We start from the raw sequence: 19,249 nt of genomic DNA, 5'->3' as shown, positions 1-19,249 counted from the left end.
ATGGATAGATGGATGGATGGATGGATGGATGGATGATGGATGAGATAAAGAAAAGTCTATGTATGTATATTTGTGTATGTATATATGTTTATATATATATATGTGTGTGTGTTATATATATATATATATATACATATATATATATGTATATATATATATTATATATATGATATATATATATATATACATACAGTAGAAACACAGAAGCAAGAACGACACACACACCTTACCAGAATTGGAGATGGAATTTCCATTTTAAAATTTTATTTTTGAGCACTGGATGTGATGAAGGGGCTGAGGTGACTGTAGGAGTTGTCCCAAAACAACAGTATCCACTCTTAACTTGACAAAAAGCAACACAGTGTTAACATTCCTCCCTTGACCAAGGCCCATTAGGAGCCAAAATCTTCATTTTTTGCCCTTTTTTTTTTTTCTTTTTTTTTTTTTTTTTTTTTAACCAGCTAGAGAAGCAGGCAATTTCCAGATGCAACTGAACTTATTTGCGTAATGACAAGTGACCACAGAATTGCACTCCCAGACCCAATCGCAGGGAATCATTTGTTGTTGTCCCAACGGTCCATTGGTTTTGAGATCCAAAGGTTTAATGTCTGTGAAGGTTCTCAATCATCCAGGTCATAGTTATCCAAGAAAGGGTTCAAATCAAAGACAACTGGACTTCAGGGACTTCAAAGACAATTTGTCTCTCATCCGAGAGACTTCTTTTGAATTGAGTTTTATATCAACAGCCTCAAAGTCCAGACAGCCACATGGCGCAGACAACTGCTTGGTTGTTGTAAGTTGCTTTGGTTAAGGCTGTTGGTTAAAAGAATTGATAACCTTTTTTAAAGTGTATCCATTTCATACTTTTGAATAATAATAATATTATTCTATATTATGTGTATTATAATATATATATTATTACAATAGTTTGGTTTTCAGGAATTTCCCCAGTGTGGGATTAATGAAGTCTATCTTATCTCTTACCTTATCTTTTGTCTTTACCGCCATCTATTGTTTTCCTCATTCCAGCCAAACAGCCAGAGCTTGCCTTCTACAGTTGAGGAGGACAAACGGACTCCTTGTTCAGTAAGAGCGATCACTCCACAGTTAAGTCAGAAGGGATGCTACAGTAGTCAGCAGTCTGTCTGATGGAGCACACTTGAGTGGACATGTTTTGTTTAAATTATGTGCGGGAGTATGCGGATGAGATATTGCAACAGATGGTTACTAAGGGAGTAATCTATCACAGTGTGAGAACATTTTCTAGATTAGCGATTTCTAGATAAGTCTTCATCTCCCACATCTATCTATAAACACCAAAATCTGATATTTGCTGTAATAGATTTGTGTAGCATCATGCAACTTTTTGCAGAATTTTTGAGTACTTTTTGTACTGAACAAGGATTAAAGATTTGGCCCCCTGCAACTGCAGTGACTGCTCGATGAAGAAAAGCATGGTGACTGTCAAAATGAAATCTATGTATAGCCCCTTTTTCGACCGCAGGAACTTTCCCCAAAGGACTAGGAACTTTTTGAGGAACTCATTGGGATTCGATCACAGGGACCAGGGTCTAAATTAAGTATAAATAAATACTTATTTTTGTAACAATCAAGTATCAAAAACTGAGGAGGACACGCTGTTGGATGCTGTCCTCCTACTCTTTCTCCGATTCCTAACTAATCTATCTCCATCTCTCCCTGACCCTGTCTTTCTGCTTGAGCAGCACTGGTTGAAGCCTGAAAATATTGTAAACAAATTAATAACCTAACTAATTACACTGGTGGGACTGTTGAGCTCTGTTTCAGACTGATACCTCCAGTTCAGACTGGTCCTCACCCTCAACACGTGCCTTTTTCATTCGCGGAAAATACTTTTCAATACTCATCTGGATTGAAGCAGCAAACATTCATTGTAAGAGTAAAAAATGACATAACATTATTTAGAATAAATTTATTTGATTCACAGCTGCTACATATAGTGTTTTGACCTCGACAACCCAACTGCATTTTACCGCAAACCTGCGACTAGTTAACTTTCTAAAGCGGGCACAATCGCTTGTTTGCTAAGAGTCAGTCGGGACTCAAACATTAATAACGCACTGACAACATTGTATTCAGAATATCAAATATTTGTATAGCACTTTTTAATGTGATTGTGTAAAGGTGTTCACGAGATACCAACCTTTCGTGAACTTGTGAATTTCGTCAGCCGTCTTCTCTCGTTTTCATGGAGACAGACGCTGTGTGCGCGGAGGGGAGGGGCTGTGTGTGTGTGTGTGTCTGTGTGTGTCTGTGTGTCTGTGTGTGTGTGTGTCTGTGTGTGTGTCTGTGTCTGAACACATTTTGTTCACCTAACAAATCCAAGGGGCAGTAACCCAGCAGCAATCGCCTGTTCTTCTGCAGTTACATCTGATTCTGATAGTCATTTGCTCTGCATAAGAGCCAGAGATCTGTTAAATTATAGAATGCATTAGACATTTTAAATCGCTAAACACAGTTCACAGTTTATACAGCTATCAGTGGGTACTGTAGGTACACACACAGGTCATACTGTTGTTGCAAATAGTCTCCATAAACATTCACTCACACAGGTTTTTCTAACTGTTCTAAATAACTGATACTGATATTCTGTACTTAGAAGTGGAATTGCACTTTGTTGCACTTTGAAGATTTTGCAGAATACATTAACTTGTTAACTGGTGTTTTCCATGTATGTTTAAGGCTTCTTGTTTGGTCACTGTCGGTTAGATTACACAGTGTCGACCTCTGGGTCATAAAATGGGGAACATTCAGCATGTATAAGAAGTGCCTAATGCTGTTTTTTTTTTTTCCGTGCATGTGAGATTCTACATGACTGCAATCCAAATTATCTTCTGTTATAATGATTTATAATGGTTAAAGGTTACCATAGGTGGTCAAATTGTGTGCAAAGGTCCATAAGGCGTCCAAATGTACTATAGTATACTGTATATTAACCCTCACATGGCGATCCTGTTGTAATCTCTATGACATACTATAGATAATGTAAATTGACAGCGAAATACATTTTTGATGAGGAAAATGCTGTTTTGTAGATTCATTTTCAACAAAAGATATCTGTTGAGAAGCCAATGTCGAAAAGATACACAACTCTCACTTTGGAGAGGACAGCAATCTACTGGTATGTCTTTAAACATTAGACTTCAAATATAATTTTTTTTTCATACTGCAAATGTAGCATTTTGGAACTGAAAATGACCATTCTTTCATATGAGTTAAAGAGGGAAATGTTTTTTTTTTTTTTTTTTTTTCTCACATTTATTGCTGCTGTCGTCATGTAAGTTAATTTCCACCCTTATAAAGCCAACTATTTTGGAGACTTTTTTTAGTTTTAATGCGTAAGAGAGGGTGTTAGCTGTTCTAAGTAGCAGATATCACATTTTGTCTTCATGCGTTTTAACTCTACCCTGAAACATACCATTTGCAGTGGGTTTGCAAGTTGATGGCTGATGAGTATTTGTTTAGGGAGCATTAATGTTGACAACCGTTACATGTACAGAGAGTGAGAGGGTGAAAATGACTTGCTCTCAGGGGCCTTGACCACCTTTGCCCTCCCGGCTCTCGTTTCAGGCCTTGTAATTGCCACTGACCAATGGGCTCCCGTTTGAAACTAGACCCTGGACAGCAGCTATTAACGTCCCCCTCCAAACGGATCTTGTTTTGATTCCTGATGCTTTTATAGGTTTTGTCTTTAGGAGACATTCCTGGTCGGCACATACCGTGCACCCCCTTTCTGCCCCTATTTTCCTTCCTTCCCGTCTTGTGGGGCCATTGCCCCCCCTCCCTGCACTCACAAACATACACAAAGCCATGATCGGCCTTTGCAAAGGTGTGTGTGTGTGTGTGTGTGTGTGTGTGTGTGTGTGTGTGTGTGTGTGTGTGTGTGTGTGTGTGTGTGTGTGTGTGTGTGTGTGTGTGTGTGTGTGTGTGTGTGTGTGTGTGTGTGTGTGTGTTAGTTATAGGGCTACTGACCAGCCCACCCTCCCATGGCCCCTCCTGACAGCCAGCTACACTCCATGAACTTGGCCACCCGCCACAGCTGCGTTAAGATTGAAGGATGGGGGGCCCTTGTATCCAGCTGGGTCGGAAGACATGGGTGGGGGCAGGGCAGGCCCAGATGCAGATGGTTTAGGTCAAATGGAGATGTTTGAGGATGAAGGGGGAGGGGGGACACAGGAGCTCAGGGGCACAATAACTCCAGAGGTTACTCCTTCAACCCCTGGAAAATGCACTCTGTTGGAGTTAGAGTATATATTATTTTTCATGTGTTTGTGTTGCAGAATGTTGGTAGTTGTTGTAACTAGCTTAGAGTTTACTCAGGTTTTTTAGCCTGACATGGACTTTTTGACCCACAGGCAGTCAACCTGATGGGATCTTTGCAGCTAGAAATCAAATTAACACCTTTTAAAAAAACAAACAAACAAAAAAAACATTCAAGGTCAAAGTCATTTCTTAAAATCACAAATGTGCAACTACATTAGTGGTGGAACCAGGCAGCGTCCCCAGTTCAGTTCCGGCCAGGGACCTTGTTGCACTCCTCCCATGTCTCCTGTCTCTATCTCTGCTATATCTAAAGCTGTCACAATTTAATAAAAGCAAATACCAATGTAATCCTTTCAATAGTATTCATGTTACTTTTGAAAGACTCACCACTACTCAATACAGACTGGACCCTCTCTGTAGGTGTTTGTAACCACTTTCTGATTGTTTACTGACCTTATCTGTGTTTTCTCTCTTGTCTGTTGTAGAATGGCAGTGCAGGCTGGGCAGATGAGGCTGACGGTAGCAAAGGAAGAGGAGAAGCCTCCAGAGACTTTGCTAAGGTAAGCCTTTGGAGACTGTGATCACCGGGTGGCTTCAGTGGGTTCATTGATTAAACAACCAAAAAGCCTTTGCACCAATTACATAATAACATTAGTTCTTATGAAAGTCAAACCTTTGGAAATTGTGAATACGTTAACCATGTGATACAATCTCCAACCTCTTGCAGTAGAGCACACCACAAAAGTAACCGCTAATGGTCAGCTGGCCATTGACGTGCATGTTCAGTACCTTCTGTGCCTATATGAGAGGAAATACAGTATTTGTGCTGCAAAGAACATTGCAGAGACGAACCAAACAAAGTAGCCAACAATTTGCACGCCACTGTCCATCTAGTCTTGCTTTGCCAGACCACCCTCCAAGGCGCTGCGGAGGAGGGTCTGGCTAGCCCACACAGCATTCTGAGATAGGAGAAAAACGTGCTCTGGTTTATTGGCATTTCTTTAAACCAGAGATCTTCAACAGGGGGTCCGGGACCCCTAGGGGGTCCTCAGAGTCACTGCAGGGGGCCCTCCAAATTATTGTAAATTTTTGAAAGTTTAAAACATATTTTTTTTTTTTTAAATGTGTTAACATGAATCCAACATATTATTAGCAAATACAAATCCCCACTGATGATAGGCTTACTGGCCTATAGGTAAGGTAGGCACTAAGATAACCATCCACAGATACACTTAATCCTAAGGATTATATATATGTATGTTTAACATTAAAACATGATTTATAGAATCATGCCAACAATTATTATTGTAATAGCTTTGTATTCTATGCAAAAAAAAATATGTATGAAGGCTTTAAGTCGCCCCACACGTTATTGTAGGCCCAGTTTAATATGCATCCTAATTTTATACAATATATGTAGTATCTGTCCCTGCTCCGTCTCTCTTTTAGTTAAGGGGTCCTTGGTTTAAAAAACTTTGAAAACCCCTGCTTTAAACCAATCACAATCGTCATGGGCGCCGCTGAGCTCCGCACAAAGCCGCTGAAAAATAGCCTCGAGAAGGAACGTGTACTTTCAAAAGTTGTTTTAGTCGTGCGAGAGAAAACTCAGATTGGACAGATAGTCTAGCTAGCTGTCTGGATTGACCCTGCAGAGATCTGAGGAGCAGTTAACCATAGTCCTCAGAAATCCACCGGAGTTTAAAATTCCAACACAAGGTAAGCGGAAGGAAATGGACATCGGCGAAAAGACATGCATCTGGCTGAATTTCCTGCGGCACCGGAGCAATCCCGGAAGTGGAACGTCGTGGATATAGACTCCTGTCAATCTGATTAAACCATACAAATAGAGAATATGTCTGACAAAAATGTTGCAATTGAAAGGTTTTTCTCTGTTTCGAACTGCCATTATCAGACTGCGGTCTTATTTTGGAAGAAGTAAAAACAAATAAAAAAATAAGGGCAGAGGCAAAAATTGAACTGCACTCAAAACTGCACAAAATAATTAACCGGAAGTACTTCCAGTGACAATTTAACATGCTGACTACTGACTATCAGTGCCAGACACACACACACAGCAAAAACGACAGATGACTGTTGGCTACATGCAGTGGTCAACTGACAAGCTGGTGCACCATGGCCCTAATAAGCATCTGTTTTCTCTTTCAGTTGTATGAGCTGGACAATGACCCCAAAAGGAAAGAGTTTTTGGATGACCTCTTCACCTTCATGCAGAAAAGAGGTAAGAGTACTCTCCAGAAATCCACATGATTTTTTTTAGCAGCAGCTGAGTCTTCTCTTGGGCTTTCCAGAGCATAGATTTTCTTTTACTTGTGTCAGATCCAGCGGTTTGGCATACATTTAAAAATCTGAGGTAGAATTGGGATTTACATGAGAATTCTCTAAGTACATAAGGGACCTTTTCAACAAACTCATTCATATATGAGTTTTCTACATGTTACAGTTTGGTGAAAATGGACTTGCTGAAGTGTACTTTGTCAGTGGATTCCTGATTTGGTCCTAATATCTGGGTTTAGCTTTATGGTTTCATGCTTTATATCCTGTAGACAATTCAATATACATTTTAAACTACAACAACTTGTGACACGGCATGGCATGCACAATGTTTTAAATCCCATAGAAATACCTTTTGCATTATGAATTTCTGTTAAGAGTTGCTACAAAATGGATATTGGTTGGAGTTCATTTCCCTCCCTCTGTCTTTGTGGAAAGAGCAAATACCACACAACTTCCATTTCTTAAGAGTCATTTCCTGCCTCAGTGTGAGGAGGGGGTGCTATTTTTTTTCCAGAGCATCTGGAATTTTCACTATAGATTGATTGGTGTCAGGCCTACGGAACAAACAATTCATGTGGCCATACACTTGTTAGAGCCCATACAAATTATTAATGTTCTTTCCTTTTTGGCTTTGGTGCTCCAAATCTATTGGCTTGCCCTAATGTTTGTCAAGAGTGCTATGGCACTAATCAACTCAAAAAAACCTGCTGTAACTCTCACTGTGACTCTCATCTTTTACTAATTCCCTTCCCTAGAGTAAAAGCTCTGAGTGTTCAGCGGGTGAGATCTGCCCCCGATGATACTGTGGTTCTGCAGTTCTGCACTATCAGAGCCAAGAGGATCTGGCACTTGCCTAACTTATTGAGTTGGCCAATAGCCAAGGAGGCTCAGCTGACCCCGTGCTGCTTTGACACCGCTTACAAGACCCATCTGACCAGGGCAGTTAATGTGCTTAGGCTTCTATCATCTACTTAGGCTTCTATCAGACAAATCTGTCACTAAGCAAGTTACGTGGCTTGAGCAATACCTCCCAAGGTGAATCACAATGTTATTACAGTGGTGCATACTTTTAAATTATGTTTTGGCAGGCTATGATGGTCTGTGAGCGTGTGAGTGGTTCATACTTCATTATGTTTTGTCACAGGCTATGATGGGTGATACAATATGTATGCAAGTGTGTATGTGACGCATAGCTGTTTTACCAGACTGTGGCAGATGATAATGGTGCGTAAATGTGTGTAGATGGGTCAATGTGCATCGACGCACGTGTGCGTACTTATACGCATATGTTGGCAAGCTCACATTCACAAGAGAAGCAGCTTCTGGGTGTCTGACCTGGTCTTAGCACCCGGGGGTCTTGTTTGGAGGGTGATGAATTAAGCCGAGTCAGAGAGCGAGCGAGAGGGAGGGAAAGGATCTGTCAGGGCCCTGTTAGCATCTTTGTCCAGTGGCAGACACTGGGAGTGGTTGGCTGACCCTTTACTCACGCTGGTCAGATGGAGAAATCCATCATGCTGACTAAAATGCCACCAGCTGATAACTGGCTAATTACAGTGGACCATGTCACATTATTTTCACTAACTTTGCATTTACTTAAGGAGAAGACAGTAGGTTAACATTCAGATGAAAACAAGCTTGTCTTTGTTATCGTCCAATCGTGTTTTGAGCAACACAAATATGGACTAAATGATTACATTCATTTAAAAAAGGAAAGCCTCAATGCAAACAACAAAAAACACTGATTCACTGAAATCAATTTTGAAAATTAGAACTCATTTTGTTAAATTGTGTAGCGGAGTAAGTTATATTGAGTGAAACTGGAATTGGCTTGTGTGGATCAAGTTCCTGTATCATCATGAGTACATGTGACCAGTAGTTCGGGAGTTCAAGGGTCTGTGGCCGATAAAAATAAATAGAAATGTCAGTGTAAAGAAAAGGAAAAAAATGAGAGATGAAAGTAGTTTTTTTTTTTTTTTCTTTTTTTCTTTTCTTTTTTTCAAGGTGAATGGGCCCCACAAAAAAAATGACATTCTTATAACTAGAAAGGTGAAAACTAAACTTCCGTGGCTGCACTCTGCTTTAAATATGATTGCAAGATTATGACAGGGACGTTGCTATTGACATTGTGATGTCAGCTTTGTGCAGGAGGGTAGGATATCATTTCAGCTACTCTAGAGCGAGTTCCTCTCTTAAGATAGGAGACACTTGGCTGACCTCCGCTGTCTCTCAAACCAGAATCCTAATCACAGGGAACAAATTGCTCTGTTGGATTCCCCTTTTGCTGTTGGTGCCAAGAGTATAATGAAGAACAAGCCTAGCTAAGCTCTTGTTAATGGCAGCCTCTAATTGCTGAGCGTTTACTCCTCCTTCCATTTCACTTCATAGATATGGGTTCAGGATTATTGCACTCTTTTTTTCTTTCTTTTTTTTTTTAATGAAAGAGTACTTGGAAAGACTTTTTAATTTAACATCGCTATGTGGAAGAAGGGGGGGGGAATAATAATAACAGCCTCTTCATTTGACTGACCTTCCAAGCAGAAAGCTTAAAAACTACTGCTTCATTTTGTGAAGCAGATTGGTTGGAGAGAGACAAATGGTGAAGTGCTTTTCCCACCTCGTCGTGGGGCCTCCAGGCCTTGAGAGCAACAGCGGAAGGAAAACTTACGAGGGATTCCCATTTCCTGCCTCTGCGCTTAAAACAGTCACGTGTTGTGTGTGTGTGTGTGTGTGTATGTGTGTGTGTGTGTTTTGAATGGTTGAGGAATTTAAGCAGCTGTCCTAAAACGAGTCTGTGCGTAAAGGGGCCTATTGATGGGCTCTGCATCACAGAAATGGCTGAAGACACACATACACTGAACCTCCTGTCATTCGCTGCGGATAGAAACTCAATCAGCTAATGGCCTGACTGACATGTAAATGTAATGTAAATGCACTCGGGCTGCTTACGTTGGAAGTGTGTTGTTGGATGATCTTTGCCTTCATGAGTTCCACCGACATCACGGTTCATCATATCCATTACAGGTTTCATGCCCACTGGGAACTTAGAGAAAAGCTTTGACGCCAGTAACCACCTCAAAGGTTTCGATTCAAGCAGATGGGTGAATGTTTGTTTTGGCTTGACACCCAGCCACTTTCTCATTGGGGCAGGAGGTGGGGTTGCGAAGAGTTAATCGGGGGTCAGTGAGTGAGGCTGCGGGAGCTACGGGTGTGCAATAAAGAATGGGGGGGAGAGGAAGAAAATAAAAGAGTGATGCAGCCAACTGCTTGTCAGCGCTGTCCACTTGAGATGATTAATGGCCACAGGCTGTGATGGACAGAGCCAGAGAGGAGAGAGAGAGAGAGAGAGGCTCCTGTTCAGTGAAATCACCAGTTGAGAAGGGAGGGGGTAACGGGATGGTAAAGACGAGTGTTTTAGCGCCTTCTACTTCAGCCACAAAACCCCACACGTCGCAGTCACCAGTATGACACTCTAATGGGAAGTGTAGATTCAGCTTAAGAGGGACCACATGGTGTTCTATCTCTGCTTTAGAGCTATTTTAGGGGGAAATCCCTGCGTAGTATATACGGTCTGTTAATAGGAATAAAGTGGTAAGCTGGACTTATCTGTGTCATTAAGTTGTTGCAATGGTCTTGATGGGGCTGGAGAAAGATGTACAGAATTAAATGGAAGGAGTAGGAGGGAAGCAAGGGGAGATAATGCTTATAATTAAGATGTCTCATTTAGCTGCAGCTCCACGGTTAAACTTACTGGCAGTGGCTCTGCTCTGTTCGTTCCTTTGCATCTTCACTGTGACGGCCGATAATGTTATCAGGGGCTTTGAATCAAAATGCCATACATGGGATGTCAATATTAGTGTAATAAGTGTCATATTTGTCCTTTTTTAAATCTTATTTTTCTTTACTGTAAAACAAAACGACTGCACTTTTTAGTTCACTACAGACAATATTAGAAGGTCAGACAACTGATATTTAAATAAAAAAACATCATCAAAAAACAAATTAAAATAGCTCTGCCAGTTTTTCCACATTTGAAGAAAATACATTTTACGCCCTTGTTAAGCTGGATTTATTTTTTTGTTGTGTGGAAAGAGTGGCCTCCCAGCAGGACATTAGAGGAACTTCCCTAACTGTAACCCTGAGACCGAGAGCTCTGTCCACACCAATTACACCATGAATGGGCTCTGGGGGATCCATGTATGCATTATATTACTCCCCCGGTCAGCCTCACACTGGCCCTCTTAACAGGCAGGCCCTCTGTACAAACACTACACTACAATAGGAACATTCTCTGGCTCTTTGATATTGCCTCATTTTCCTTTTAGTTAACACCCCACAACTTCTGGAAAGTGGCAGCACCTGGTTTGTTCAACAACAAAAACACTGGGTACAGCACATTTGTCCATTGTAGATAGTGTTGGATTGCAGGTGAAGTGATTTTCATTTGAGATCGCCCTTTTGAACTGCTACTTTGCTGGACAACTATTACACAATTAATGTAATATGTTTTATTTGAAATTGGGTGATCAACTTCTTTCAACTAGATTCTGTGTTCTGATTCCTTTTAAACATGCATCTTCTCCAAATTGATGCACTTTTGTGACCCACGAGGCATGTTTTACTTGGAATGCACCAATAAAATGTATTTAGGAAATGACATTTTGTCCTCTCTTGTCTTTTCTTTCTGTCACCATCCCCTTCCTCCTCCTTTGCACCCACCCCATTTCCCTCCCCCCTCTGTTTATTGTGCTACAGTTACAACCACTGAAACTTGATAACACCATGGGGGATAGGGGGTAGGGGCGGAGGGCCGCACTGTGGCCTGCTCGGTGAGGCCGGGGGTTGGGTCGGGGCCTCCTGTCCCACATGGGATGATTAATGATGTCCAAAAAGTGGGGCCAACCTTTTTGATAGGGCAACGCTGACGGACAGCAGACAAGGGAGTGACCGTCGCGTGTCCGTTATGTGTGAAAAGGGAGAAAAGAGAGGATGAATGATTGAGAAGGCAGACAGGGAAACTGCAGTGGGAGACGAGGACAGACGGGGTGCCAGGGTGTCAGAGGGGAGGTTAAGGGAGGCATCGGCCAGCATGTGTAGAAACGAAGCCATGCTCTTTCATTTCCCTTTTTGAAAACTGACCAAGCTCACCACCCAGACAGACAGATAATCAGGAAAACATACTAAAACACCAGCACTGGTAGCAAAGGGCCCCTACTCTCAGGAAAGGGTGGGGACCCAAAAGATACACAAATTCCAACCACTGCTTTCTAATCATTCCACCAAGACAGACTCTTTAAAAAAAAAAAAAAAAAAGTCTAAACTATTCTTATTGGACACATCCTCCCCTGCATTTGTGATCAAAGATTTAGTGGTTACTGTGTTGATGTATGTGAGGGCTGAGATTATCTTTGCTTTTGCTAAACTCCACCGTTGGCTGGCAAATTACAGCCCAGCCTTTGGGGAGCGAGTACATCTATGGTGGTTATGCTCTTCTCTTCCTTCAAAACAAAAGGAAATAGTAGTTTTCCTGATGTTTTGTGCGTGGGGGTGTGATGGGAGACTTTAGATTAGAATCTTGAGACTTTTTATTTTTTTTTTTCGGTTTTGTTTCTTACCAACCAAGACTACTCTTTGTGTCTCTTCCTCTCTCTGTCTCTTCATCCCAACCCCCAGTCTGCACCGCCTCCCTGTCATTTCCTCTGTCATTTAGCCAGACACTGTGCTGTCCATCTTTAATTACGTACCATATTGTATGTGGATTTGAGTCTCTAAGCTGCAGAGCTGGGAGATTCTTAATCACCATGTTTATACCTAAGCGAGCAAGGAAGAGGGCGAGTGCAGGCCTCAAGCAGATTCATGCTTCCCAGCGAGGTCATCGTTCAGGGTAAAAATAACACCGGCCCCTCAGATCCGTGCACCATGTTTTGGCTTCAGTGGATTACATTTGTAAATACCCTGCAAACCAAATGTGAGAATCAAATACTATAATATTTCAGCGTTACCATTGGGTTGACTACTGTTGGGCCACACGTGCAATTCTTCCCATGTTTTATTTCTCAGTGATCATTTTTATTTACTTTTTGCACCTAAATGCACCAATATCTGTCTTGTAGAGCCAGGAGTATATCTTCTCTGACAAAGTTGTATCAAAGCATGTCCTCCTGTGCTTGTTTGGGGGCTGAAACTGAATCAGCCAGCATTCTTTTCCCCAAATGAATGACATATTTTTGATAAAGGAACTTTCTAAAAGGCATCATGTAAAAGCAGCCTAAGGATATAAGAATAATATGACTGACATAGCCTAGATTTAGATTAGCCAGGACAAAACATTTTATGAATCAAGAAAACCATATTATTATTATTATTATTATTATTATTATTATTTAGCCACATTAAGATCCATTTTAGGCACTCTTTTCCTTTACATCATTTGTAAGTCCCATTCATGTGAAATATTTAACTTTTTTCCTCTCAAAATATTTTTTTGTGGGGGCTTTAAGCTGTTCCCACATGAAGCTCTCATGTGATCAAACAGATTTCTCAATCTTCGGCTATCTCTACCTATCTGCGTGTCTTGCTTCTCCATCTGTGTCCTGTGTGTGCTCTTAAAACAATGTTTCCTGGCCTCCACACCCCTGTGATGGATGGTATGAAACACATTACAGCCCCCAGAGGAGCCCTACACCGGCACAATAGCCCTGAGCTCACTTCCAGCGTAGCTCTGCAACAGTGTTGCTTGAGCCACACCGTAACAAAGATCTAAGTGCAAAGGGGCCTAATGGAAAACAAGACGCTTAAGTTGAGGCAAGAAATGGACATTAAACCCACCGTTGCCAAATGTTATTGCCTCTTTGTTGATGGCATTTTAGTTAATGTGGTTTGTTGTTTGGGATACACGATTAGATAAAGGTAATCGTCCGTTAACAAGTTATGATAGATGTGAATTCATCTTCTGCAGCCAGGTCTAAAAATGTTGTTTTTTCATGCTGTACTATACAGTATGCCATGATCTCTTTTTTTGGCTTTTAAACTGTTGCGTAACTTAGGCAACATCCACACTACTACATTTTTGTTTTAAAACGCAAATCTTACAATTACACCTCGTGTCCCCTACTGCGGCATTTCCGAGCCCCTAAACAGAGACTTTTGGAAATGCTGCTGGAAACCGTTTTAATTTGAAAACTGCTGGGTTGCATTTTGGTCTTGATGGGCAGAAACGGAGACCTTTGGAAACGATGCAACGACACCCGCGTTCGTTCCCTGATTGGGTCTTATCACTGCCGAAGTGTCCTTGCCTGGTTAGTCACACCCTCTGTCACGTGACCTTTTTTCTGGAAGAAAACAAATGACATTAGCCTTGAAATTCTGCATTTTATAATGCTACTACTGCCCAGGGCCGGCGATTGCTATCGCCTAGGTCGTTTTTTTTTTTTTTTTACAAACATTGTTCCTTTTGTTATTTTATTCTATGTTGCATTGTTAATTCTTTCTTTGCCTATTTGTATTCATGGTGCCTCGCACATGTGATTATGTATTTTTAAGGCATATTGTCTCTGCCTTCCCTGTTTTACCCGTAAAGCACTTTGGGTCAACAGTTGTTCGTTTAAATGTGCTATACAAATAAAATGACTTGACTTGACTTGACTAGGGCGTCAAAAGTGTTGGGGGCGCCGTGTCGCCCTGTCTACTTCCCATTGATAATAGAATTATGAATGACAAGCGAAATGAAACGTGTTTATTAAACAAGATCATCCTATGGCGCCCCCTCAGTCACACGTTTACTTGTCAACATTTCATTACGCGACGTTTCCAGTCTATGGGTCAGACTCAAACACACGGAGCTCTGAAGCAGACCTGTGCATCGCTTAGTGTTCACTCTCGCTGTAAAAATATTGACGAGCAGCGGCACAGACACAGAGCTGCTGAAACGCACCTTCCCTGGTCTGTGCAGCTTCAGGTTTATAATGGACGCGCTCTGCTGTGGGCATGCTGCGGCAGATGTGTCCCTATTTCTGCCTAGTTTTGTGTTTCCACCTCCGATGTAGAGCAGCGTAGCCTACAGCCACTTCCCTAAACGGTCTCATTCAGACACCAGCGTCCCAAACGGGGCTCTGTGTCTGTCAGAAGGTCTGAGATCTACCGTATCAGCAGAGCAGTCACGTAATGCACAGCAGACTATGGTGCAGGTGGATTATTTTCTGAAATATAGTGACTTTATTCTTGTAATAGTCTATTGCATTATCACTTTATTTTTCTCACAATATCAAAACTCCTCCAAACCTCCAGAGAACACAGATGAGATATACTGTATTTTGAATGTGCACAAAGTTTTGAACATGAGCAGAAATCTTGCTCAAACACATCTGTAATATTACAGTCCAGGGGTTTATTAATTCATTAAAATTAATTCATATATCATTCAGGTGAATCATTTTAATATGCACGTTTAAGGTGGTTACTTCCTCAACAAAAGAAGCAAAAGAGGGAAGAGTAAATGATGCCTAGGCTACATGTGTGCTGACTCAGATATAATTAGAAACATCAATCCAAAGGAGAATAAATAGATGAAAGTAATACAGAATGCCTGAGAGCCTTACTGCAAAATATTCCATTATGTTTTTATATTTGGATTGTAATCTCTGTTTCCCTTTACATAAAGATATTTCCAGCATAAATTGATTCAGAAAAAGGTAAAAAAAAATAAATAAAGTGCATAAATATTCACCAGAATGCAGGAAATGAAGTATTTAATGCTCAAAATTTTTCAGGGGGTGGACCCCCAGACCCCCCATCATAAGTCACCATGCACACAAATCTGGAAACAAAAAACTGGCCTTTGGGTTGCCAGACCGGTTATGATTAGACCAAATGTTGGTGCCATCTAACTTACATGGAAGCTAGAAACTAAAATGAACATACATTGCTACTCTATTGCTGACACAGCGCTGTGGAGATCTGGTGTTGCAAGACTTGGGGGGAGGGGGGCGCAAAACTCAATCTCGCCTAGGGCAACCAAAGGGCTAGAACCGGCCCTGCTACTGCCTGTTAGCTATTATTCCAGCGATTTGCAACAATTCCTGTGTCCAGTGGCGTTCTCGGCCTTCCCTACACTCACATGCCCAGTGTATGTGAATGGTCTATGATATACATTTTCAGGCAGAGATTAGTTCTGAAACTGTGCTAAAACGTAGCACAGTTGGAGATATTTTTCGTTTTAAAACACAGTTTCAAACCTGAACATGTAGTAATTAGCAGTTTTCCTTTTTCACTAACGAGGGGTTTTATACAGGGGTTTTTATACAGAGTATTGTTAAATTCTAATTAAGAAACCAATGCATATGCTGCTATTCACCTCATTTTACATCACTCTGCATTAGGAGCATCAGCTAAATCCTTGAAAGGTAAATGTATGACCCCCTTGTCAAGGATTCCAAAAGCTAAAAGTAATTAGCATTGATGGGAGTTGAAATTTCCAAGATTAGTGCACAACCCCCCGCAATCTCTTCGCCTGTTTCAACATATCCCTTGTTCTGCTCGGCTTATAGCAGCTGATGTCTCCCGTATTGATCAGTGATGCTGGGCCCCAAATGGGACTCGTCAGCTGATGGCTTTATCTGTCTATCCGGGTGTCCATTGATTCAAACAGTTAGCGGTGTTATAAAGCTTGCTAGAAGGGAGAGGGACACTGTCAATGTTGCACCTGCCAGTGAAGACGTCACTGGCACTTACCACAGATGACCTCATTGTCAATGAAGAGATAGTGTTGTTTCTATTTTTTCGTTTCTTTACTTGTACAGTATATCTTTCACAGCCTCTCTCTTCCTTACATTGTTTATCTTATACATGGTCTATTAACCATTTTTCTTTTTATTCATTCTAAATATTATTTTTATTGCCCTCGTTGTCTGTTTCTAAGATCTCTGATTTGTTTTACCCGAGTTTCAAGGTACTCAAGTGGAAAAAGTTGAGCATAACTTCTGCAGCTTTATCACAAGAGCCTACAGTTGATGCCGTAGCCCCTCCCTCTATTGTGCGTACAACATACCGTTGTCATCTTGCTGTGACATACATTCTTGACATTTCTGCAAAGATCAGATATGTCTGTTTACAAGGCCATGCTATTGGGTTGCTTTTCTCTCACTTAATCTTTCAGCCAGATGTAAATAGAGAGGAGGTCATATCTGACCAAGCTGTTAAGTTTTAAATTGTGATATGAAAAGGCTTTAGCTAATATATCCTAGTACGTTTTCAATAAGGGTTTAATATTTAGTGTTTGATATCTGATGCATCAAATTGTAAAACCATATGGACATCCTTAAGCATGTATTCACGGCAAACTGATTTAGGCACTCAATGTTAATAATAATTTAGTTGACTGTATATCTTTTAGTGTTTTCATTCTTTTTAGCAACCGAGTAGTTTAACTTGTGGATAGAAAACAACTTGTATTGACCCTTTCCTAACTGACTCTAACTCACAATACAGGCCCGTATCGTCCGGGTTTAATTATAACCACTGCATTGTCAACATTGTACCCCCCTACAACTGTAAATGTCCTAGGTGTCATCTGCTGCTCACCCTTGTTCCTAAAGCTTGCTCATACATTTTAATTTGCCAAAATATTTTTAATCCAGTCATAATTAGAGCTTGGGTAATTAAAGCCAGTTCAAAGGTAGGTTCAAACCGATGGAGGGATGAGATAATAAAGGATGCATTTAAACACGTAAACCTTTTTGGAGTACTGATCAAATTATGTCTATCCATTTTGTTAACTTACTTCTACTAACTACACACTATTTAAGACACATTTCTTACAAAGCGGTTTCAGAAAGTTATGGAAAAAAATTGGATCTTTCATCAATACTAGTGATGCAAAATCTTCAACAAAAACAAGCTTTACCAGAGTTGTGCAACATAATAATAATAATAATAATAATAATAATAATAATAATTTGTATAGCGCTTTTCATGGACTCAAAGTTGCAACGAGAGCAGAGAAACGTTCACACTACATGTCTCATGACGAGCAATGCAACCGGTTTATGTGGATTCTGTAGTTTTAAGTGAAGGCATATAGCATACTATTATCTGATTCATTAATCATAAAGTAAGTGACCTCGCAGTAACACACAAAGCATTGGCTTCTGGCTAGTACATTGCAAATGTATCGGTCACCTGCACAATGTCACTGGTCAACTAGATGTTAATGACAGACAAACCTTGCCAGATAGTGGTTGGTTGACTTCAAATATGTCTTCCTGGGTGGAGTAACTACACTATGACAAGGAGAAACCGCCTAAAGGCACTAATGGATGGATGCATCAACATATAGTAGATACAGGCTAAGTCAATAATTATTTCCTTTTTGTCAAACACAAAACAGAGCACAGGGGGGTCAATTTCTCCTGTTCAACCATCAAATGTCTAACCATTTCTTTAATTCTATCTACAACTTTTCTATGAAATTGCAACATGTCATGGCCTGAAACTTGTAATACTTGCATTATTATTATTATTATTATTATTATTATTATTATTTATTTGTTGAGTATTTCCTCTACTACCCTCAGCTTTCTGTGAAATCCACAACGTATAACTCCTCTGCCAAGGAGGTTATGTTTTCTGTTTGGGTTTGTTTGTCTGCAACCAGGATTACAGAAAAACTACTGGCCCGGATTGCATGAAACTTTGTCTAACAACAAGGGCATTTGTGCTGCATTCATGTGGTATCTGAATGGTAAAAAAAAAATCTGTTTCTGATCAGATTTCGTGGCTCACTTGATCCATCCATGTCGTTTCCACACTATGACTCAAAGCTCATGAACACACCGAAGTCAGAAGCATGACTTCCCAACTCGGGAAATGGGAACATCCGTGGAGCACGTGAATGCACCATTGGTCTCGGTGGAGGTCTGCGCTCTCCAAAGTTCCCTTCTAGTTAAATTATTTCTTTTGGTGTATTCCTGTAAAGTGACCCATTTTTCTTAATGTGAAAAGACATCCTTGGGGAAAAAAATAAATAAAAATATATACATACATACATACATACCTACCCAAGGATGTCTTTTCACATTATATAAACATAAACATACACCTGTCAGACGTCCTCTCTATTTCTGAGAACCTTCAGAAAGACCAGTCACCCTGAATAACCACGCAGCATAAGAGACATCAACCATCCATCCGTCCATTCATCCATCTCTCTGTCAGCTCCATATCAGCCGGGCTTGATTGGGGTCCAGTAAGTCAGTTGATCTGCTGGGTCCCTAGGGATTGAGGGGACTTGGGTTACAGTTGGAGAGGCCATCTCACTTTTCGTGACCCATCTTCATGACCCATGGATAAGGTGTCATGTTTCTCCCTCTTTTTCTTTCGCTCCCTTTCTGTCCCGTCTCTATAATTCAGTTCAAAGATGCATTACTGTCGAAAGATTAAGGCTGGACAAAATAGTTAACAGTACTTTTTCCATCATACAAACTGTATCAGGCTTGTCGGTGCCGAGATTTACAGACAACTTGTACTTGGAAAAACATCTAATCGTGTAATTCAAGTTCTAATGGTGTCATTATTTGTAGTCTGACAGCCTCCCCAGTGTGTGAACAGCACCCTGTGAGATTTACAGCTCCTGGCTGTTGTTTGGAGCCTCGCCAGTTTT

The 19,249-nt window shown here is 40.8% G+C and overlaps 1 protein-coding gene across 2 annotated transcripts in view; it reads left to right on the top strand.

Annotated features, from left to right (window-relative positions):
- The window catches only part of LOC120555797 (AT-rich interactive domain-containing protein 3B-like), a 62,545-nt gene that overhangs the window by 26,132 nt on the left and 17,164 nt on the right, over positions 1 to 19,249 (top strand). For both annotated transcript variants that reach the window (XM_039794876.1, XM_039794878.1), the window contains exons 3-4: positions 4,788 to 4,862; positions 6,469 to 6,541. In XM_039794876.1, the coding sequence (XP_039650810.1) occupies positions 4,788 to 4,862; positions 6,469 to 6,541 (148 nt within the window). The remainder of the gene's footprint in view (positions 1 to 4,787; positions 4,863 to 6,468; positions 6,542 to 19,249) is intronic.

The sequence above is a fragment of the Perca fluviatilis genome, chromosome 3, assembly GCF_010015445.1.
Source record: "Perca fluviatilis chromosome 3, GENO_Pfluv_1.0, whole genome shotgun sequence".
NCBI classification, from domain to species: Eukaryota; Metazoa; Chordata; class Actinopteri; order Perciformes; family Percidae; genus Perca; species Perca fluviatilis.
The sequence above is the reverse complement of the archived record's forward strand: the minus strand, read 5'-3'. Positions and strand labels throughout refer to the sequence as shown.